This window comes from Zootoca vivipara, chromosome 2 (assembly GCF_963506605.1).
Source record: "Zootoca vivipara chromosome 2, rZooViv1.1, whole genome shotgun sequence".
Classification (NCBI taxonomy): domain Eukaryota; kingdom Metazoa; phylum Chordata; class Lepidosauria; order Squamata; family Lacertidae; genus Zootoca; species Zootoca vivipara.
Window position 1 is genome coordinate 51,498,843 of NC_083277.1, and position 23,403 is coordinate 51,522,245.

The window sequence follows — 23,403 nt, forward strand, 5'->3', positions numbered from 1 at the left end:
AACAACACACCTCTGCCGTTTGAGCAAATCCCACTAACCTTTAGCACCTCGCCCACCAACTCCATGGTTTTAAAGAAAAAAAAGGGGGAGAGGAGGAGATCCTGCTGCAGTGTTAATCCCTGGAACACACTCCTTAAACCTCAAAGAGTGAGTACTGAGTCAATTCCTAGGCAAACTTGCCATCTTGGTAAAGCATGACATTAATAGTATGGGAATTTCCAAAGACTATTGATGCACTGTTTTGTAACAGTGAGAGAAAAGGCGTTTGAAAGATTTTTTGTGGGGGTGGGTGGGTGGGTAGAGTTCTGCTCTTTGCATGTGAATACCCCACCCCAGATAAGTGGTGAAGAAAATCCTTTGAGTGGTGCCAATTCCAAGTGAACCAGGTGACAATATGAAGCGGTAAACAGGTGCATCAGTTTCAAGAGTCATTTCAATCTAGAACAGTTATGGTTTCCCTCCCTCCCAGGATTTACACAACGACAGAGCAAAAAGGAAGAGAAATGGCTTGGAGGTCCTCTCTCTCCCTCCCTGCCCCCAGATTCCTACCCTCCCTCCCCCTAATGAAACCAGGTGGAGACGACTTTGAAAGAAGAGATGGAGGAAACAGCTCTGGAGTTCGGTGGACAGGCTCAGATGCCGAGAGGTGGATTTGGTTGGAGCTGCAATTCCGGGGGCTGGTAGGCACCCGCAGCCCCTTTCCTGACCTGTCCTCCTGTCCACAAGGGTTTAACTGTCTTCGCCATTCTCGCCTGGTCCTTTGATAAGTCGCTTCTGTCCCCTCTTTCCCACAGGCCCCTTGGGTTTGGCAAAGGCCTGCTTGAAGGCATGCTGCTTGGGGTGGACCTCATCATACAGGAACTCTGCTGTCAGCTCAGCTCCATCATCAATTTCAATCTGGCAAAGAGGAAAGAGGAAATGCAGTCCTCGGCCTTGGCCTCTGAAAACACCTACATCTCAGATGAGACAAGGACTGTCCTCCTCGTAATGCCACTCTTACCTCCCTCGTCCACCTCTTTTCCCAAAATCGTTTCTACTCATCCAGCACCAACTCTAAAATGTTGCTTCCAAGCAGATATATTTTTTGTCTCCAGAATCTGAGTATCTCAGCTCCTCATCTGAGCAATGAGCTTTTCATCATTTTATAGGTCAGCCATGCAATTCTGAAATTTCTCTTGGCCAAGATTTCCTTCACCCCCCCCCAACTGGGATAACTATCCAGTTATTCTTGTTCTCTGCTTCCATTTCCTTAAGCAGTTACTCATCTAAGAGAGGACCTGTCCTCTCATCCCATGACTGCAAAGAACTCTTATTCCAGGTGCCTGGTGATTCCATCCTTAATAATGGTTTCCACCAGTTTTCCCAAAACAGAAGTTAAGCTAACTGTCTTGTAATCCCTTGGATCCTTTTTTTTTATTAAAAAAAATCAGCTATTTTCCAATCTGCAATCTGATCTTAGGGACAAGGCACAGTTTCCTTAGATGGCCAGGATCTGCCCTACATCTTTTGCTGGGAAGACAGATGCAGCAGATCCATTCAGCTTCCCTGCAGTCTCTTTTTCCTTTTTTAACACGTATTTGACACCCTTGTCGCCCAAAAGCCCAACTGCCTCTCTAGCTGATCTCCTGCTACCAAAGTATTTAAATATTTTTTAAATGATTGATCTTAAGGTTCTTAAGACCAAATGTCAGGACACTTCCCCAAGTTATATACTGGGTCCAGAGGGATTCCGCTGGAAGAATCTTCATCTAATGTCCCACCAGTCCTTCACACCATCCACAGCTTCCAGTGTCCATATGAAAGGATTTCATCAAATATAAATTTAAGGGTCAAGGGGTGGCGGCAGCCTAGGCTTACCTTCTTTGCAATCTCTAGGCGGAAATCTTGCTCCACGGAGTCAAGCAGTCGGCTCTTGCAGCTGGAGTACAACATGCGCTCCTTGATGCTACATTTGTAACCAGGCATGGAGTAGATAAATACTGCAAGGAAGAGAAAACAGGACGATCAGTCATCCCTGCGCCTGGCCATGATTAATTCCACAAAACTATAGGGAGCGAAACCATGCATGCAATGACTATAATGGAATTAAGTGCAGAAGACAAGGAGTAGGAAAAAGTTTTGCAGGCGAGCATCTTCCTTTTCATGTAATGTATTGTTTCCAAAAGCTCTAGTATTGGTTAGAATTGTTTGCACTAAACCAATGGCTTATGAGGCTTCTGGCACCAGAGAAATTGCATGAGCAAATATGTATAATCAGAAAGGACTTAAAAGGCACATTCCCACAGCTCCCCAGATTCATGGACAGAAGAACCTGCACAGGCAGGGAGAGCCCTTTGATACATTCAGAAAATAAATTCCTATGCCTGTCTAGAGGGAGGGAAGAAAGGAAGGAAGGATGGATGGATGAATGAATGAATGGACAGGCACGGATACAGTTTGCAAAGGGCAAGCAAAATTCTGGTCAGTTAAAAAAACAAAGACAAGGCTGTTGATTTGGCCAGAGCTTACCAACTGACTCCAGATAATCTCCCTCGTGAGAGTGTTTATACAGGAAGAAGTGGTAACGGGCCGAATCCTGAGGAATTCTTTTAGGCAGGTCTGCTATCTCAGTGGCATTTGTGTGGACCAAGTCTATGGTCTCCCGTTCCAGGTCCAGCTTCTGTATAAACAAAGGCAAGAGGACACACTTCAGAACAACATTTGGTTCGGGGGAAACCAAGAGCCTTTGAACAAGCTGGGCTTGCACAGAAGTCCAAAAGGCGTTCAAAAGGCCAAACCAAATAGTGAAAAACGGACTTCTCACCAGTTGGATGTAATTGATCTTCTTCTGTTTTAGTAACTGGATGGCCTGCTGAGCTTCTGGCTGCAAAGGAAAAGCCAGTCCCTGGAGGGTCTGGTGTTTGCTTTCGACGCTGATTTCAGTCTTGACCTGGTAACAGGGGTGGGGATGGGGGGAAAGGAACAGAGGTGAAATGAAGGAAGGAGGAAAGCAACAAAGGTGACAGCAAAATACAAGCCATGCTGCTGGGACTCAGGGCGCTCAGAAGCTGATGCACCCTGGAAGGGAAAGAGCCTGTGGCAAGGGGCTGCTAGCAGCTGCCATGGCACATGGGGATGGAGCCTGTCCACAATGCTGGACCAAGGAGAGGACCAGTGGAGAAGCCTGGTGCCCTGCTCCCTAGACTGATGCAGTTGCAGAGTAAAAGGATCGGTCTGGAGGCCAGAAGAAGAATCTTGGGGCGGGATTTGCATTGAGGCACTGGCAAAGTTTGCTTTCAAAACACCACCACCAGGTTTGGTAGGCAGTTGCAAGCAGGGGTGGTTCTCAGTACCTAAAAAAACCCTCTGGGAAACGGAATATGAAAGAAATTTGCATGTGCATATATACATACATACATACATGTATATACTGTATATGCAAATTTAGGTCTCTGAGCAAATTAAGATGGTGAGTGGCTGGGGTCTTGCCAGCACTGTGCTTTGCAATAAAAGCAAAGTTTATGTTGAAGAAAGGGGCAGAAGATATGGGGGCCCAACACAAAAGTCCCAGAAATCAGGCTCTCTGAGCTAGCCCCTAACATTAGCCCAGCTGTAAAGAAAAACACATGCAATTCCTCCCCAATTTTTGGTCAAGTGTATTCCATATGTTCTGAATAGAAGCATTCATTGAAAACCAAATTGTACATCTGTTCTGATCTTTATCCAACCCCTCTCCACCACACACACCATATTCTTTTGTACCTGCCCATGTTTTGTCTTGTTTTTAAATCAGATAAGTTTTTTTGTGGAGGCGTAGGACAAGATTTACAGAGGAGAGAGAAAGGAAGTTTCTCATTAAATTTATGAAACTGGTTAAATGTTGCAGTTCAAATGTCACATGTCTTTTTAAAATAATAATGAAAATACAGCCTTAAGAAGGGGAAATGTTGTGACTAATTCCGGCGACTTTGGTGCACTAACACACACACATCCTGGCAGTCTCTCTTAGCTTAATAATAATAATCATCATAATAATAAATTCATTCCAAAATAACTACAAGTGGCTGTAGACCACAGCCTTATAAGGCTTTGCACAGTGTCACCAGGGGAAAAATCATTAGCTTTTAGCTTACTGCTTTATAGAAGAGCAAGAAATAGGTCACACGCTTCATTGAGTAACTATCAATATTTCACTTTCGTTCTTGATAACAGAGTGAAATTGAGGCTTTGCTTTTTATCGTGAGAGAGAAATGTCACTTTCCAGTAGATGAAACATTATTAAAATCCCAGCTCTGCCCATATATAATTTGGAATATATCAAGTATTAGAATAAGGAACTGGTCTGTAGAAGAATCCATGAGTGACACAGTTAGAAAGCCGGAAATGTGGAATGCCTGAAAATAATATTACTTAAAATAGATTATGCTGTATTATTTCAGGAGGAGCCAGTTGGGTCATGCTGGCTAGGACTGAGGAGAGCTGGAGTCTAGCAACATCTGCAGGGCACCATGTTGGCCACCCTCTGCACAAAGGAGGCAGAGAACCCAAAACTACAAGACAAACTTGCGAAAACGCCGTTTAGGACAGACATAAGAAAGTAGTTCTTCATTTAAGGAACTTGCAGTCACATGAGGTGGTGGTGGTGAATGGGAATTTAGATGTCCTGAACAGCCCTATGTAGTATACACAGAAATTACAGATTGTGCCACAATTGGGATTCCTCCCCACTTCTGAAGTTGCAACCCCGTTCTGAGAGGGAAGCAGCAACAGAAGCTTTCTTCCTGAGGGTAGCAGGTGTCTGGGGGGCATTTTCACTGGGACTGCAGCACGGGAGAGGGTGAAATCTCCCTCTTCACATGGTATAGTCTCAATCCTGATCACTCACTTCCATCTCCATGGTTGTTTATTCAGAAGGTGGTGGTGGTTGGGATAGATATGTTAAACACAACCACACATTTAACCTCACTTCGGTTTGCTGCTAGCTTCTAACCAAGGCCTGGAACTTCCCCCAAACTTTTGAAAATGCTCTGTAGGCCAACATTTTGTCTCAGCCAGCTCCAGCGTTCAAATGAGGATCAGGATTTAAAATGGAAGCCAGGAGATCACATAGCAATCTGCTTGGACCTGAGACTACAGGGATGGTCTCATTAAACACTATGCAGTAAATAAATAAGTTAAACTCTTGCCCACGGTGTAGGGAACACTCTCCCAATCTCACCTGCACAAATCCTTACTATACAGAGGCATTATCTATGCGTTCCCAAAGCAGACTACTAATTTTATCATCACGAGACAGAAACTGGGAGAGGCTTCCACATTCTTTGGTGGCTGCATTATAAGGATCGTCCTGATGTCTTTCAAATTAAAAAAAACAACAACACCCCCTTTAACATATTTATCTTGAATGCCTGTGATTTTTATTGATTTATCCAGGAGCACTCACTCTGTGCCACATTGATCACGATAGCATTTAAGCAATTACATGCGTTGCAAGGAATACTCCACAGAACAGGCCCTGAATTAGTGAAGATCTCTAATGACCATCCAGATTACACTATCTGCAATCTCGCTCACCAGTATACTACACCAAAACCACTCCAAAAAGGAAAGCGGGGAATCAGATTCTTTCTGTTAGAAATCCACATCTCCCATTAGGGAACTTATTTCTCTCAAGGCCATTTAGAAAAATGGGACCCATGTTCACTTGGTGAGCATCGCAGGAACGGAACTCTGGTTTGATGGGAATGTTTGTTTATTTGAGAGAACACAGAGAAGGATGCAACCAAACTGGCAATCAAGAGAAAGAGTCCCCACCCCCACCCCCAGCGAGAACAGAAAGCAAAACGCAGGCAACGCCGCCTACCTCCTCAAGGTGAGGGTATTCAACCACTGATGGGCAGCAGCAACAGCCCGCTACCATCTGTCATGCAGAACGTAGGGAAACGGAGTCACATTGTGACAGAGACAAGAGAAAAGAGTTACCTGAAAGTCTGCACAAAATGTGGGCTCAGCTAATAGCCAAGAAGGGCCGCTAAGCACTCCAGGAGAACACAATCCTTAAAAAGGGGGTGGAAAACATCTGCCCCATGGGTTAAGAATCCAGCCCTCTTGGCCCTTGAAACTTTCCCCCGGCTGTGCCCTCCCACCCACCTAACTGCTCTGCCTCACCACAAGAGCGCCTTTGCCTGCCTGGAATGTGTCCTTGTTTGCAAGATAGAGAGAGCAGTGTGAGGTGGTGTCGAAACCTCTGGCTTTTGTGAGGCTGGAATCCAGCCTGCTGTTACACCCATTGCTCAGTATACCTTTGCCTCTTACAAAGGTATGTGGCCACCTTTCCAAGGTTGCCCATAAGGTAACATAGTCCTCAGGTTGAAAGAGATTCCCCACTCTTAGTCTAAATGTTGCCACAGGTATACCACCTCAGATACAGAAGAGCTGCTTCACTAGGCACAGATGCCCATTTATTTGGAGATGACATTTCTGCAATGGGTTCTGCCTTGACTTTGGGGTGGGGGGAAGGAACCAGCCAGCTTTTCAAAAACCAGCTGGACTAGAAGATGATGGCTTCAGCCCCACAGTCTCGAGCATGCACTCAGTGGGGCCAAGCAAGCATGCGTGACTGATTGCACAATGGCCGGGAAAGCAGTTTCGAGCGTTGAGGTAGGTTTTTGTTTCAAATTGTGTGCAAAGAGGATGTAGTCATTTTTCAATGGAAAGCACACAATGACTTTTTGTGTTGACCAGTATAATAAGAGTCAAACATTGCGGGGGGTGGGGGGAGAACGCCACCCAAAAACGGTTGGACAATGACCCTGGGAAGCCAAAGAGGCTGAGGTTGTGTCTGCAAGGCTTTGCCTACATCTGCATGATGCAGAAGTGCAACAGGAGGACAGCATTGACACCTTCCCCCAATACACGCTCACACTGAACGTCACATTATGCACTTTCACAAGACTGACATCTATTCAGGTCAACATTCCCTTTTCTAGGAAATTTCTCAGTTCTTCTTATAAGAAGGCAGCACTAGTCCCACTTTCACAGGGAAAGACCAGCCAAGAAAATGTACAGGGGTTCAGCCACATATCCTCCACTGTATAAACAAAGTGCCCAAGCAAATGAGAGCCAGTGTGGTATGTTGAAATAGGACTGGGAGGCCAGGGTTCAAATTCCCATTCATGCACCAAGTTTACTGCATGATTTGGGGCCAGTCACAATCTCTCAGCCTCCACTACCCTACAAGTTTTGATATAGTTCAGGTTGGGGTGAAGACTATGTATACTACTTCTGAGGTACTTGGAAGTTAACATGGACTATAAATACAGTCAAATGAATAAGCAAACCAACTAGGTAACTTAACTATGATACTTGGTAGCTCAGAACTGAGCCTGAACTTACTTTAAATGTAAGGTAATAAAAACAGAGGCTAAAAAGACTCTTTAGCCCTCACCTTCTTGCAATGGCACACGAGAGAGCCACCAGGAAGCCCTAGAGTCCCACTGATTCCTGACCTCCCCACCCCCAAATTACTCTATAGTTAAATGATAAATTAATTCCCCGACTGTGAATCTTATATATACCCAACATGGCAACATCCATGCACAAGGGGGGGGGGTGTCAACAGGCTTGGGGAAAATATTTTAATGAGGCTAATTTTAAGTCACATTTATATTTCAGTATTTACATTGCTCTGTGCTTCACAAAGTAATGTTTAAGATACCCCAGTAAAGGCATTTGGGGAGAGAAACAGAGGCACAGAGAGGGTGTATGTGGCATGCCTGAAAAGACGTTGCCTGAGTTGAGAATGGAACTTCTCACCTCACACTGTGATGAGGGACTACAATGGATTAACTCAACACACTGCTGAAGCAGGAAGGAGCCAATAATTGTTTACCATTTCTGAAAATGGTTGCCTTACAGGCCGCTGGGTGAAGTGGCTTTTACAGAATGACAGCAGCTCTTCCTCTTAAAAAGAGGCTTTGAGCTTGAGGTGAGAGCTAACACATGCAAGAGAAGGAGCTCCATAAGGAAAACATAACTGTGAGGGAGGAGGAACACACGTCACCAAGCCTAACATCTTCTCAGTGTAAGACTCCTGGGAATCTGAGTACGTACTGAGGGCAAGTGAAGAGAAGAAACAGGAACAGCAAATAAATGCAGAACCATCTGAGAAAACGGTTCATTGTAGAGGACAATGGATAATGCTATATACAGTGTATTGGGGAATTGTCACACAAAAAAGGGGAAAGCAAATGAATAGACTTTGAGGAGGACAAGGGCCTACCATCTCACTGCTGGAGGCCAGGGAATGAAGATCCTTGGAGCACATGCAAAACAAAATGGCAACAAGGTTAGCTCTGTACTAAAGCCCTCCAGAAAGGAGGATCACCAATACAGAAATTGATCAGAGTTTGAGCCACGCTAAAGAAAGGCTTTGCGGTATCTGAACATTTTAGCAAACCCTGACATTGTGCCCCAAGACAGTAAAATAGTTTCATGCATTTACCACAGGCCTTCTAATGGAGTTCATTCACACAGGGCTACTTTAATAAAAACTAGAAGGAATGCCACACAATTCCTTCATGCAGAAATATTCAGAGAAGAGGAAGAAGAAAGCAAAATACAGAATGTCCGCATTCAGATTATCTTATTTGGCTTACTAGCAATATTATTGAAAGGACTTGATTACTATATGAACATATTATAATTGCTAATTCCATGAATGGATTAAATTAATGATAATGTTCGGTTTTGCTTATAATATGTGTATGGTATTTTCAGGCCTTCAGTAACCTATACTTTGTTTGGTTATATTGTTTCTTTTGGGGAAAAGGTATCATTGAAGAAAGACACAAAGAACGAATTAAAAAATAATGAGCCTTTTGGCCATGCACACAGTGCTTTGCTCCTCCCTGTGAATGGGCTACAATTAACCAGGAAGTCTCTACTTAACCACAGTTTCATGTTTCCTCTGATCCAAGAAACTATGTTTACAGAACAAGTCAGGATCATAAACCACAGGCTGCAGTTGGTTTAGAATCTGTCATAACAGATAAGATGTCCACCTGTAGTGGAAAACACTGGGGTCTACTTTTTGGATAATTTCTGAAGCAGACCAAGTTTGATATACTGACTTGTGGACTAGCACTGTACAATAAAGTACCGACTTAAAATTGAATAAACGAAGCCATCGTGCTCTAGGGTTCAGAACCACCTGTCAGTCACAGACTCTGCAGTGGAACGAAGAGGCCCACTTGGTTCAAGTGACAGGATTTATTGACAGAACAATGTTTTTCGAGGTAACATGACCCTGAGCATCAGCCAGTTTTCCTGAACGGAGACATGGACTATGGGTCAGCGCATCAACCTCCATCTCCTAAAAATAAATCTGCCAGCAACTTTTGTTACCATAAATGCCACTTTCTCCAGGCACATTTCACATCTAGGATGGCAAGCGGGTGAATGGGTGGCTGGTTTGGGCCCCTAGTCATTCACAGTGTGATCCTATGTATGTCTACTCAGAAGAAAGCCCTATTGACTTTGGCGGGCCATACAATCAGGTAACTGTGTATAGAGGGTTGCAGCCTTGGACCCTGAAACGGAAATGCTAAACTGTTCTCTCTCTGCCTCTTAAGATAAACATTGCAACAAAACGTTCTAAAGGAAACTGCAATTCTGTGTTAAGAAATCACTGCTACGTTAATTTGAGCTAAAGAACCTTCAAGTGCATTTGTATGTTCTGTTACAAGAAACCAGAATAAGATGGAAGGGTTTAATGCTGAAAGTCCGGAAATTCCCAAGCTTTAAGCCTGCCCTTGGAACTCAGCCAAATAGGGTATCCACCATTTCTCTACTTCTCTTTGGTAAACATTCACAATCGGAGTAATCTTAATGGTATGCACTAAAAGCACAAAATATGGCCTCCCCAAAAGAGTCAGTAGCACCTTTACACCTGAGACTTCAGAAGGAAATCTTTGCACTGGTGCAACATTTGGATTATTTGAAAGCCCATTTTTTTCTAACTCCATAGAACATGGTATACTACTTCACATTCATTCTTGGGTATTTCTGAACTAACACAAATTACTGCCATTTCAGAGACACCATCCAGTACTGCCTGCCACACTCCAAATACCTTGCACATTTGCCTTGACACACGCATTGAAGTCCCCATTTTTATTTCTATGCCTCTCCAAATTAACAAATGTTTTAAAGTGATACAATTGTCATCATTTTGAAATGATTTATTATGCAGAATAGAACATTTCAATGGTGGCCCCATTAAAAAACTTTCCAACCTGGCATGCACATTCTAGCGCATGTGAACACACAGCAGTCATTCAAAATGGTTTTTAAATACTGTATAGAGTTTTCATATTCATTGTAGAGAAAGATCCCATTTATCTATGATGCATTTAAATCACAGCTTTTTTTAAGAGTGAACTTGGCAGAACACAGTTCCAGCACCTCTCAGGTGGGTGCCATTGCCATTCTAAGAGAAAGAAGGAGCCATTCATGGTGAGTTCCAGCACCTCTTTTTCAATAAAAATAGCACTGATTTTAACCAAATTCATCCTATCCCAGGCAGGAGTGCCAATTTGCATAAAATATTTGGCGGGGGGGGGGGGAGAGGTAAGCCTCACACCACATAACTGATCACAAAAAACGATACATGCGCACCATTTGAATGGTAGCGCCCATCAACTTTTGATGGGTGGCCTCCTCAATTATTTTATTGAAGGGGTGTGCGAAGGTATCTTGGTCTCTAGGAGTTGGCTCCTATGATCCGTGGGCACTTCTAATTTGCGATTTACTAATGCTTTCAAAACCTTTGAAATGTGTATTATATTTAAGTGTGATGTGGAGTAAAAGGGCCAACCCTCTTAACATCCTTTGGATTTGAAAAAAAGATGAGTGTAAAAGGATTTGGCCTTCAAGCATTTCACATGGGCAAACAGCCGTGCACAGCCCAAACGATCTTATGCAAGAGGACTAGCCAACCCCAGCTGACGTCTTTTTTGCTGCACAGGGATATTAAGAATAAAACTTGGGAGCAAGTGAACTCAAAGGGACTTACTTCTGAGTAAACATGCACAGGGCAGTGCTGTTAAATCGCCCAATGTCTTTTAGGCTACTTGCACAGCTTACTTTTCCTACACTGCTGTGACACTGATGCAAGAACACGACAGAGTACTACAACGGACAGCTTTTGAAAAAGAACAAAACTAGTTTTAAGAGCATTCGACCTGAACACTAGAAGGTTGGGAAAGAAATGCCAAGGTGTGTCTAACGGGCCACCTGAATGCTGTCCTGGGAAGTCAGGCAAGTCACAGAAAAGCAACATTCCAAGCACTCAGCGACCTCTCTCTTGGGGTGAAAGAGCACAGAAACACTGCACAAACAGGCACTCATGCGTTAGGCACAGAAAGGCAAGCGTGGAAGAAAGACAGCTCACGACACACTGATTTCCACCACCACCCTTTAAAGAAGCAGAGCCCCCCCCCTTCTAGCACCAGCTAAAATCCACTGCTTGATTATGAAACCTGCAGTCAATAATGTGTGCCATTTTTCCTACTGGTCCATAACTGTTATCACCAGCCGTTTGCCTCCAGTAAACAAACAGGTCAAGGCTAGCAGAGGCTTATCAATGGAGATCTGCTAGCATTCCTTACCTAATAAATTCTGCCCCTCAGTCTAGTTAGACATGCCAAGGGCACTTGAAAACTAAGACAGAGGGAGAAAAGGGCAATCCTAAGCTTTAGCGAAGCCAGGGACAGGGATGGGCCCTTACATGTTAAATGCCTAACATGATGCTAGCACCTTGAGATACAAAGATTGCCCAATTAAACCTCTCTCTCTGTGTACGTCACTAGTACTTGAGGCTATGGAAAAGATACCAGTACTAATAAGTATTTCAGGCTTATGACAGCAAAGCTCTGCACAAAGGGCCTGCACTTCACTCAAGGAAATTGTAAAGATAGAGCAATGATAGAAAGCAAGCAACAGAAAGCACTTACCTGGGCTGTTTTACCCTGTAAGACACAGGCAAAAAGCAGCTTAAATCACACAAAACTAAAATAAGGCTCGTAACAAGACAAATCTGAACAAGAATGTTGCTACTTCTACAAAACGAGACGACAGAAGGCACAAGCCTGCCTGGATCTGGGCTTTCTACCCGGGCACCTCTTAGCCCACTTGTGATGGCACAGTGGCAAGAGAGAGACGTTCTGTATGTGCTCAGAAGTGCTGTCTTCTGTAATGACAAGTCAAGGAATAACAGGAGACTTGGTTCCTGGACTGAAAATCCATTCCAGAGCGAGGTTACATAGTTGTTGTCTCATCAAGTAGCAAGGCAAGAATTGTCCTTAGTGAGAGGCATCTCCATCCATTAACATGCACCAGGAGGTAATGTTACCCGAGTGCATGCTGGAGGGGACAATCCCTGCACCTTGACAAGGGTGCAATGAGTCCTTGGCAGTGCTAGGGGGAAAGGGGGGGCAAAATGGAGCAGGATAGGAGGGATTTAAGATAATTGTCCCTTGGCTTTGTAGCATTAGTTCCAAAATGGAAAACCGGGAGGATGGAATCAGAGCTTCTGATCCCCACAGCCCAGAAATGTGGATGCTGTGCACAATATCTGTCCTTACAGTTGGGCCATCGGCATGAATGTCTTTCCAAATGGAGAGCATGTTGTGCAGCACAATGCATAAGATCCCAAGCTCAATTCCTCTCTCAAATGGAGGGTCAGAAAAGACTTTGGCTCAAGAGCTGGGAGAGAAGCTGCAAGGACTTGCTAGGCGAAATGGACCAGTGTCTCAACTTTGCACCAAGCAACTCCTTGTGGGTTGCATCCAGTTGGTGTTCCCTCCACTGATAGAAGGCCCCTTCCCCCTGCAGCCCCCTCAAGCTGGGCAACAAGTTTGGGAGGTGGAAATTGCTGAGGATCAAGTTGATCCCTCTGACGCTGGCAGGAGGCTCTGGAGTGTCCCAGGACAAGGGGACGGAGAGAATGTATCTGCCTGCCCAGGGACAATTCATTTACTTCTGTTTCTGCATTATGGCGTCCAACCAGGAGCACAAACAGGAGCAAACGCAGACAAATTCTGTCTACGGATCCCAAAGTACTCTCTCTGTGTTGTCAGGAGAAGCGAGGGAGGCAGGGAGAGATGCCGCTGTTTAGGCTTTCACCGGTGACAACCAATTCTGACATCTCTCCTGCCACAGTGACAACAGAGGCTCTGCACATTGACCCAGGAAAAAGGAGCTCTGAACAGAGGAGGACTCTCTGTCCTAACCACTCAGCCGTGCAGGGATGGCAATGGGCAGAGGCAGAGCTGGGTGCCTGTCAGCAGAAATATTGACATGCATATTCAGAGAAGGGTGCAGAACGAGAGGTGATAACTGGGCTGGGATTATTTTGACTGACTTGCTGAACAAGGAAATGAGGGGTGGGCGGGCATGGGCCTGATATGTTAGGGGGCTGGTTGTGATTGAATGGTGCTGAAAGAATGGTCTTCTGCACAAACTTGAAGATATTGCCTTCTGCAATATGTGGAAATGTAATGGGCAGGGCAAGCTGATTACAAAGAAAAGGATCAAGGAAGGCAGGAACTGTTGGGGTGAGCTGCATTTTTTTAAATGGCAAACCTGAAGTTGTGTGGAGTTGATCAGATTTATCCATTCTCTGAGTGTCAGTCCTTATACAGCCAAAACAACCCCATCTATGCACAAAAAAGGACCTAACATCAGGTCTGAGTGAACCCCAAAAGTTTGCAAATGTACACAAAAAAAGGTGAAGAACTTAAGCGGGGAAGCGAATCTAAAAAACAGCCCAATGAAAACTAAACACACTCAGTGGGCATGGAATGGGAGAGGGAGGGAAAGGAACTAGAGGAGAAGAGGGAGGGGAATGGCACGGCCAGCATCGTTCCACACTGCAACACTTTGTTGCGGATCCTATTTGTATAAACTGTGAGCGATCTCGATTTCTCCAAGCACCAGAACACTTGCTCAAGAGAGAGACATCAGTAGGCTTGGGAAAAGGTTTGCAGAATGACAAAATATTTGGCAGGGGGAGCAAACCCTTGCTAGGGAAATCCCCAAACATGATTATGCATGCTTAGGCAGCTGAAATGCTGACTCCGACTATGTGGAGGGGGGTGGATAGGCAGAAAACTGGGGGCAGTGAGGGTGGAGTGGAATGCCCTGAGACTAGAAAGGCTCACTCCATACTGCAACAGTTGGTGCAAGCTCCAGTAGTCTATATAAAATGACACTTGGTTTCAATATTTATGGAACTTTCCCAACATACAGAACATTGAAATCAGGTACACACAAAGCTCTAGGTAAACTCTATTAGAGAAAAATGGGTGGGAGGGAGGGACATTTGTATGTTTGGTGCCTAAAATGCACACCCCACCACCTCTAACTTAGAGGCAAGATTACTACCCAACTATTAGCACCCTCTACCTCTTTGTGGTCAGTACAGATACTGCAGGGTGTGTGGCAAACAAGTAACACAGACAAGAAATAAGTCACTATTTGGAGCACTAAGTTTAGGGAGGGAGAATAATTTTTTTCCATTCCACACCAGCTGAATGTCAATCCAAGTAACATCCCCCAGAACAGCAAATCCTTTTCAGCGTTTCCAGCAAAGCACAATACCATTTGGTGCTTCTCTTGCACTCCTAACACCGAGCAAAAGAGGTATACTTTTTTAAATGATTTCAATTTAGAGAGAATCTGTTTTTGGGGTAGTTTTTCCACATCTTCCCTCCCTCAACTCTAAAGCAAGTGTTCCTTTGCAATCCTGCTTTTTAACAGACAGAAGTCTTTTAAAAAACAATTTTTACTTCTCCAAACCAACTCTCTTCCCCAGTCCATGTCCCTCAATCTCACTGATGGGGTGTAGCCGTACTGTAGTTGTTTTAAACGCCTCTTGTCCATTCGTCCAGCTTTTACCTGGGGGGAACCATTGGCCCCATCTCAGTCCATGTCCCTCATCTGAAGTGGGGACAGGGCGTTCCTGGCTCTTCCCTGCTTTTCCTTTTCCACCCACTCTCACCTTTATAAAAACACAATGTTAAGTCTCCCGGAAAGTGCTTGCCGCACATTTAAGTGTTTATCTTACTGAACTTATAAGCTCATTTTAGAAACAGCTGAAAGCAATTTATTTCTGCCTGTTTTCAGGCTTCTGCAGCAGCCCTTCTGGGAGAGAATGATAACATCCCAAAGGCTTAAGTCAGTGCAAATGACAACACTGGCTGCCGCACCAATAGTTGCTAAATCACCATTTGAGTTGGCCATCATCTGTGGCTGGGAGATCGGAGCCGTCAAGGGTCAAATCCTTTCAGTTAAGAAAAACTGTCTGTATATATACATATTATACTAAAGGAGCAAGTGGCAATAGAAAACAATGCATGGAAGACTCAAATGGTGAAGGCGATAATGAAATAATACCAAGGGAGAATTCTGTTATTGCACAGTTACTGCATTTGTATAAGGTAATGGCACATATAACTTTCTAAATCCCTGTAAAGTGCTGTGGCATCATCTTAACTTGGATAGTTTTTTTGCTTAAACTTCATACAATTGGAAGGCTATCTGATTCTACTCCTCACTCTCAGGCACAGAATAGGACCTCAGCCCTGGACCAATTGATAAATAATATCAACTGCAGTTCCATGAAGGTCTCAGATTGCCTTAAAACAAAGATGGGGAAAAGTTTTCCCCCCAGATGTTGTTGGACTCCAATTCCCATCAGCCCCAGCCAGCATGGCCAATGGTCAGAAATCATGCGAGTTCAGCAACAACTGGAGGGCCAGAAATTCCCTGCCCCTCTCAGGATTAATTTCTCCTTCTTCACTGCTTACCCCACAGGAGCAGGGTGACAGCATTATGGCTGTGAGAAGGGACAACTGTACGGGGAGACTGCTCAGCAGAGTAGTCAGAATTAATTAACTGATTGACTACCAAAAATGATCTTGCCCGAATAAACCCAGGAAGCCATTGGAGAGCTATAGGAGCACACTTGTCCCATGTTTGGTGCAGGCAGATTAAATGCTGCACCTTGAATTAGTGCTGACATGATTGCTGTGTGGAATTTGGCTGCACAATGGTTGCAAAGCACCTACTGGACAGCGCCTGTGACGGAAACTGCACTGGGTGGGGGCACGGATTTATCTCCCCATATGGCTATGTTCTGGGACCGACAAAGGTGGGCAACTGAGAAAACACGAGAGCGAGGCATGAAGCAGATAAGGAGAAACAGACTCTGCAAAGGGGAAATGGCACAGGAATTTGGAGGCAGGGAGGAGAAACTATATCTGTAATAGTTTGTGCCTTGAAAAGCTTTCCACCCAATATTGCAAATTTTCAGTTTCCTTAGCCAGTGTGTACAGCCCAAAGAGAGGTGGCGGAGGAGGGGACAGTGTTATGGCTACTTCTCTCTGCCACCAGCAACAAGGTTTCATCCCTCAGTCTAACAGAATGCACACTCTGCTTGCTCTATGAAGCATAATAGTGCCAAAGGAAAATCTTGATTGGCTGGGCAGGATCACCAAGCCACCGTTTGGATCAGTGCCACAATGTGCTGCCTCTCACCTCGTTGATGCGGATCTGCTGGAGCTCTTGTTCAGCTGCAGTCAGAGGAGCCGGAGCGGAGTAGGACGAAACATGCTTCTGGTAACCGCTGAGCGAGATGTCTTCCTGTAGACAGACAGAGGTGGTGGATGTAGCAGCCACAGGTATGGTTCAAAGTACAACAGAGAGGAACTTGTCCAATGTTAGCTGGTCATGTACACTGGGCTTAGTATTAGATTTGCTGTCAAATGACAGACATGTCTTGAGGATTTCACAGTTATATATAACCACTGGAAGTTGCAGACAAACAGAAACGCAAGATTCCTCCCACGCTATATATAGTATGATCTCATTTCATGTGCAATGCTGCCACCTTATGGTGCTTTCCTAGAAAGCCACAGTGCCATGAAAACCATGGCTAGCAAACCAGGGTTTGCTATTGCATCGTGTGTCGAATCATGGACTAACCATGTTTCATATCAGTACACCCACCTAAAAGGGGGTGCTCGAACTTGATGTTAAGCCTATGCACCTCCTTTCCTTTCCTTTCTTTCCTTTCTGTCTTTCATCCATCTATACACCTACCTAGGAGTGCTGCTCTAATTATGGAGAGGAAAGGTGGAGACAGGGCCTTAATGAAGACCACACAGCCCAAACTCCGACCCTCACCAAATGCGGATTCAAAAGGATTAAAAATAATCACAAATTAAATAAATCTGCAGTGGGGGGAAATGGGAAACACTGAAGATCTCAGTTGAAGAACTTAAGAAACCTGTTGTATCAGGCCAAAGGTCCACCATCCTGTTCACACAGTTGCTTCCTTGATGCCCATGGGAAGCCCAAAAGCAGGACATGAGAACAACAGCACTCTCCCTACCTCTGGTTTCCAGAGTCATGCAGTGGAGGGCAAAAAGAGCCATCATGGCTGGTAGCCACTGATAGCTTTATCTTCCAGTTTCCCAGAAAGCTTTTATTATTACTATTAACACACTTGATTGTCTTCTGCACTAAACAACTGAAGACTACTCAAAGGGGCTGTGGGGGAGGGGGTTAAATTGACCCAGAAAAATGCCTGCCTTCTAGATGCAACATGGTACAAGACAACAATGGCTAAGGCTCTTCCTGACGGCCCTGCTGCATATTGCCATACCTTAACTGTTCCAAAGAGCTCGTCCTTTACATGCCCTCCTCCAAACTCTTTCTTCACTGTTGCTCTGGTTGCTGCATAGAGCATCTTCAGTCTAACCTGGTCATACAGAGAGAAACATCAGTGACAAGGGCAAGCTATTCCATGGCTATGATAACATGAAGAATCAGACTGGGTTGCCCCAACCACTCTGGGTGGCTCCCAACACAATATTTAAAACACAATAAAACATCAGCCATTAAAAAACTTCCCTAAACAGGGCTGCCTTCAGATGTCTTCTAAAAGTCATATAGTGAATTATCTGTTTGACATCTGATAGGAGGGCGTTCAACAGGGCGGGCGCCACTACCGAAAAGGCCCTCTGCCTGGTTCCCTTTAACTTCACTTCTCACAGTGAGGGAACCGCCGGAAGGCCCTTAGAAATGGACGTTGGTGTCCAGGCTGAACGATGGGGGTGGAGACACTCCTTCAGGTATATAGGACCGAGGCCATTTAGGGCTTTAAAGGTCAGCACCAACACTTTGAATTGTACTTGGAAATGTACTGGGAGCCAGTGAAGATCTTTAGGATTGGTGTTATATGGTCCTGGATGCTGCTCCCAGTCACCAGTCTAGCTGCCGCATTCTGGATGAGTTGTAGTTTCTGAGTCACCTTCAAAGGTGGCCCCATGCAGAGTGCATTGCAGTAGTCTCCCAATTACAATGGTCATGGAATGCTGTAACTGCAGGGTTTTACATTTGTGGGTTCTGAGCTCATTCGTTATTAAGGAATATGTCCCCTTGCTAATATTTTTAGATAGTCATCTTCAAACTACTGTTCCAAAATACATTCAGGCAGACTAGAAAGTCAACCATGTGAGGGCTTGCAAGTAAAATCTATAGGGCTGCCAATATAAGCAATTACAGAGAGTCAATTGAACTGGCAGCTATTCCCCAGGAGGGATTATGGATGATCTTATCACAGAGTTCAACATCAGGACTTTGGGGATGGTTAGCAACTATTGTTCCTATTACTGTAACCTTTTTACCTTAACTGCCTTCACAGCTAGGAGGGTTTTATGTTTTAATAACTGGGTGAAATATTCAAGTTTATTGAGACTTGCATTAACCTCCACCCCCCCCCCCCGGCCGAGGAAAAAAAAAATCCCCTGAACCTCTCTCATACTGTTGGTGGCTATGTATGAATGCTGTTAGCACAGGTAAGGCACAGAAATATACAGATTTCAATATAAAAATATTTGCACTCTGCCATTTGAATTAAAATTAAAAATCTTCAAAGCAGCCAGCTCAAATTTAAAATCCAATTTTTTTAAAACTGAATAAGGCAAAATGCAACAAGCAGAACAGAAGAAAATTAGTAACTCATTAGTTAAATGGTCAAAAGAAAGTCAGCAGGACACACATATTGTATTCCCTCAAACTCAGTCCTGCAGACCTTCTGAAAAAAGCACCTCCTTTGCTGCCTGTCTAAATGTTAGCACAGGAAAACTTCCCAGGAAGGAGTTCCACAATTCTGGCAATATTTTTGGTGCCACTGTTCATAGGCCTTGTTCCAGAGAGTAACCATACACCACACTGAAGGGAAGGATCAAGATCAGAAACTACACAGAAAATCTCAAAATACAGGCAAATTCATATGGGAGCAGGGAGGCCTTAAAGTACCCTGAGCCCCAAGGATTCACAGCAATCTTCCCCAACTTGAGGCCCCCTTAGATGTTGCTGGACTCCAACTCTCATCATCCCTGACTACTGGCTATGCTGTCTGGGTCTGATGGGAATTGGAGTCCAACAGCATCTGGAGGCCACAGGTTCGGGAAGGCTGATTTAGGAGTTCAACCTCACTTTCATAGAAAATGTAACGAGGTGGTTGATTTAAACACGGGTGTCGATTTAAACATGGGTGTCATACGTTCCCTTCAGCTAACTATAGTCAGAATTCTGGCAGTGTCAGTCTCCATACAACCCCTCCATATTCTAGCCATAAAAGCTTTTAACTATGCAAAAACAATTTTAGAGTAATGTGTGGTCTGCATTTTATTTATATCGCCCTTCCTTGTGTGTGTGGTGTCCAGGGCGAGGGCTTTATTTGTGGTGCTCCTTCTTCAGCAGCTGTGGAACTCCGTCCCTCCTGAGATATGGCTGGTGCCACCATACGTACCTTGCGTTCTGCCACCGTCTAAAAACATACCGATTCACCCCAGGCTTTTGTAGGGGAGTGAGCTTTTAGGTGGAGATTTGCGAACAGGTGTTTTAAAAAGGCTGTCTTATTTCAATTGGCTCTGGTGTTTCAACTGTTTTTAATGGCTTAAGTGTACAAACGGCATTTTTAAACCAATTTTTATTGTAACCTGCCCTGTAATGACTTTTTGATGAAGGGTGGGATAGAAATGCCTTCAATACATAAATAGGGGAGAATGTTTCAACTGATTTAGCTGACGATCCTTTAAAGAAACCTGGAGTGATCTGGGAAAGAGAAGGGGAGGGGGGGGAATGGCAGCACGCCTCACAGAAACGATAAGCCATGTTAAAACATTGCCTGTGTTGGCCTCCAGATGGCACGATAATCCAATAAGAGCGGAGATTATAGGAGCAAGAGTTCTGCAAGATTTGTGTTCACAACACAAATGCCTGAGAATGCAAGAATGTATAAATGGCAGTATTTACCCTCTGTATTTTACCTTGTCCACAGAAATGAAGGAGCGTCTCCATCATTCTGCCCGGACACTGAGGTCCAGCACCGAGGGCCTTCTGGCGGTTCCCTCGTTGCGAGAAGCCCAGTTGCAGGGAACTAGGCAGAGGGCCTTCTCGGTGGTGGCGCCTGCCCTGTGGCACGCCCTCCCAACAGATGTCAAAGAGGAAAACAACTACCAGACTTTTAGAAGACATCTGAAGGCAGCCCTGTTCAGGGAGGCTTTTAATGTTTAATAGATTACTGTGTTTTATTTTTCTGTTGGAAGCCGCCCAGAGTGGCTGCGGAAACCCAGCCAGATGGGCGGGGTATAAATAATAAATTATTATTATATTATTATTATTATATCATGAAAAAATAGGATAAAGTCCATCTGACTGTTCTTTAAAGTCTGTTTTGAATGAATGCTTAAACATGGTGAAAAAGAATCTGAAATTGGTATCTGAAGAAGTGTGCATGCACACGAAAGCTCTTACCAAAATAAAAACTTAGTTGGTCTTTAAGGTGCTGCTGGAAGGAATTTTTTTATTTTGTTTCGACTACGTCAGACCAACACGGCTACCTACCTGTAACCAGAAGTATGGTGAAAAAGAATCACCTCCAATTTCCACATGTTATTAAGCCAGGCGTAGGGAACCCCTGGCCCATGGGCTGATGGTAGCCCTCCAGGCCATGTTCCCCAAACTGTGCCCACCTGCCCATCACTGGTGACGTCAGCTGGTGGGCGGAAGAACCGTGTTCAGTCTTGCATTGGCTGCACGATCCTCTTCCCAGCAGGGAACAGGATCTACGTTTTCACCTGCAACCCAATGCATAAACCAGCTACCCATGCCAGTTCAGCTCTGAGCCCTAGGAGGCGAAAGTCGAGCAGAAATAAAGCAGAGGCTTACAGGAGAGTTGTCAGGAGACCAGGAGATGAAGAGCCACTCGTAGCCCTGTGCATTCTGGGTGTCCAGGCGGTAGAGGATGTAGCATGGCTGCAGCTCATCCAGCAGCGGCAGCACAAACGAGTCGTAGTCCTTATCCCAACGCCGAGACAGTTCTTTGTAGGCTCCAAGCACCAACTGCTCTGCAAGTTGGAGGGGGCGGGGCAGAGAAAACGAAAGAACTGTCAGCAAAAAGATGTGGCTCTTAAACACAGCACGCATCATTTACAACCGGGGCTCAAGGAACCTTCTGCAGCCCCAGAACCCCATGCGGGCAACTTTCTGGAGGTTACAGGACAGTGGTGGGCAGAGGCTTTGTCTTTGTACAGTGGGCTGTATACATCCCAGCCATGCAAGCCGAAAGTTTCTACACCTGCCTGCCCACCCTGCAAAAAAAGGGGGGGGGGGAATTATCAAGGATGTATTCTAGCCAGGCAAAAGCACCTGAGGAGGGTATGATGAAGAGAGTCCCAAGCCAACCAAGATTCTTTGGTAAGGCTTGGTTCATCATCATCATCATCATTTTAATTTGTTGAAACTATGCTCAAGGCAGCTTACAACATGACAAGATTTACATAATTACAAACATAACAGAAGTCATAAACAATAAATAAAACACATCAAAAAGTACACAACTTAGTGGAAGCAATTTCCACATAAATCATAAGATCTAAAACTAAAGCTACAACAATATCAATAACAGCAACAGCTCTCTCAACTCCCCGTAAACAATACTCCAGCCCAAGAATCTGTCCAACAGCCTCAGCTTTTGTAGCTGGAGTCAGTCAGCACTCCACTCTCCCCGGCCAGATGGGAAAGGGCCAGTAAGGCAGGGTGCAGGTCTTCCAGGGCTCACAGCCAAGGTGGTCTCATTTAAAACAACACAGATAAAAATTAAAAACAATTTAAGAGAGGATTTTGGGTGCTCAGCAGCAGCCACAGTCCTTGTGAAGCCTGTCAAGCTCTGCCCCATGCCAGGTGGAAAGAGGCAGTCCTCCTTGGGTGAAATTATGAGAATCTCGGCTTTATGGGTTATGGGAAAATAAAGGGAATTGTGTGCAAAGACAGAACATCTGCATTATGTATTGGTCTTCTCCACTCCCAAGAGCACAACTCTAGGAACACAACAGGCATGGCGGACCTGTGATCCTAGAGCCACTCTCCTTCCCTGTTGGGAACGACACCTTTGTTCTCCATCACGAAACAGAAGGGGGAAATCTGTTCATGAATGTGCCTTCATAAGGCTACAGAAGAGCTTGGGAGGGGCACAGAAGATGTGCAGAAAGCGCAAGGACCGTGTGCCTCCCTCCTCCCCCAACCCCAACATGCTGCTGTCAGACTGCAATTGTGGCCGGGCGAGAGTTTTCAAAAGCGAGACCCATCCCTGCCTGTGTTTCTTCTCCAGCATATATTGAAACACCCATTTTATGTTGACACAGCTGTAAGGTTCTGGACAATCCCTTTTGAAATACAAAGGGACATCTGGCAATAATAATAACCTGGCAGTCCTATAGGTTACATAATGAAACCAGCTCCTATGTACCAGTATATAAAAAAGAAGCCCAGCCTAGAGACTTTGCCACCGACAAAGGGAACACTAATACTCCGAGTCATACCGGTAACTTGCTTTGCTACATGCAGAAAGCCTCAGGTTCAAATCTAACACTGCTACTTAAGAGCATTGGGTAGGGAAAATGCCTCTGTGACTTCTAATCAGAATAGACTGTCCAGTACATGGGACAAAAGTTGGCTCCAATATAAGGCAGCTTCATGGGATTTTATGTTGGGGGGGAAACAGAAAACCTTTCTGCTTGGGCTAGATTTCTACATCAGGGAGAAGGCAAAGCAAGATCCCAGAGGAGTAAACTATGTGATTACTCTGAATGTACCTATCAGCCTATAATCAGAGCTACTGAGTTAGGCAGAAAATATGAAAGCACTCCAGACCCTGCTGACAAGTGACCACTTGGCTGGGTAAGTGATAGCTGTCTGTTGCATCATTTGTTTTGTTTCTACTGCAGACCCATTTCCCAAGAAAGCAGGAACGGGCTATGTTTTTCGGGAACCCTCGAGTGCCCATGTTAA

General features: G+C 44.8%; 1 protein-coding gene across 6 annotated transcripts in view; it reads right to left on the minus strand.

Annotated features, from left to right (window-relative positions):
• Window positions 1-286: 286 nt before the first annotated feature.
• The window catches only part of TWF2 (twinfilin actin binding protein 2), a 61,633-nt gene continuing 38,516 nt past the window's right edge, over window positions 287-23,403 (minus strand). The window contains exons 3-12 of one of the 6 annotated variants that reach the window (XM_035106110.2): window positions 21,283-21,461; window positions 17,708-17,803; window positions 16,579-16,683; window positions 11,994-12,008; window positions 8,261-8,293; window positions 5,843-5,899; window positions 2,804-2,929; window positions 2,509-2,659; window positions 1,858-1,979; window positions 287-897 (exon numbers count right to left, since the gene is read on the minus strand). In XM_035106110.2, the coding sequence (XP_034962001.1) occupies window positions 730-897; window positions 1,858-1,979; window positions 2,509-2,659; window positions 2,804-2,929; window positions 5,843-5,899; window positions 8,261-8,293; window positions 11,994-12,008; window positions 16,579-16,683; window positions 17,708-17,803; window positions 21,283-21,461 (1,052 nt within the window). In that variant the 3' untranslated portion in view covers window positions 287-729. The remainder of the gene's footprint in view (window positions 898-1,857; window positions 1,980-2,508; window positions 2,660-2,803; window positions 2,930-5,842; window positions 5,900-8,260; window positions 8,294-11,993; window positions 12,009-16,578; window positions 16,684-17,707; window positions 17,804-21,282; window positions 21,462-23,403) is intronic. The other 5 variants (XM_035106111.2, XM_035106112.2, XM_035106113.2 and 2 more) reach the window with 5 other exon arrangements.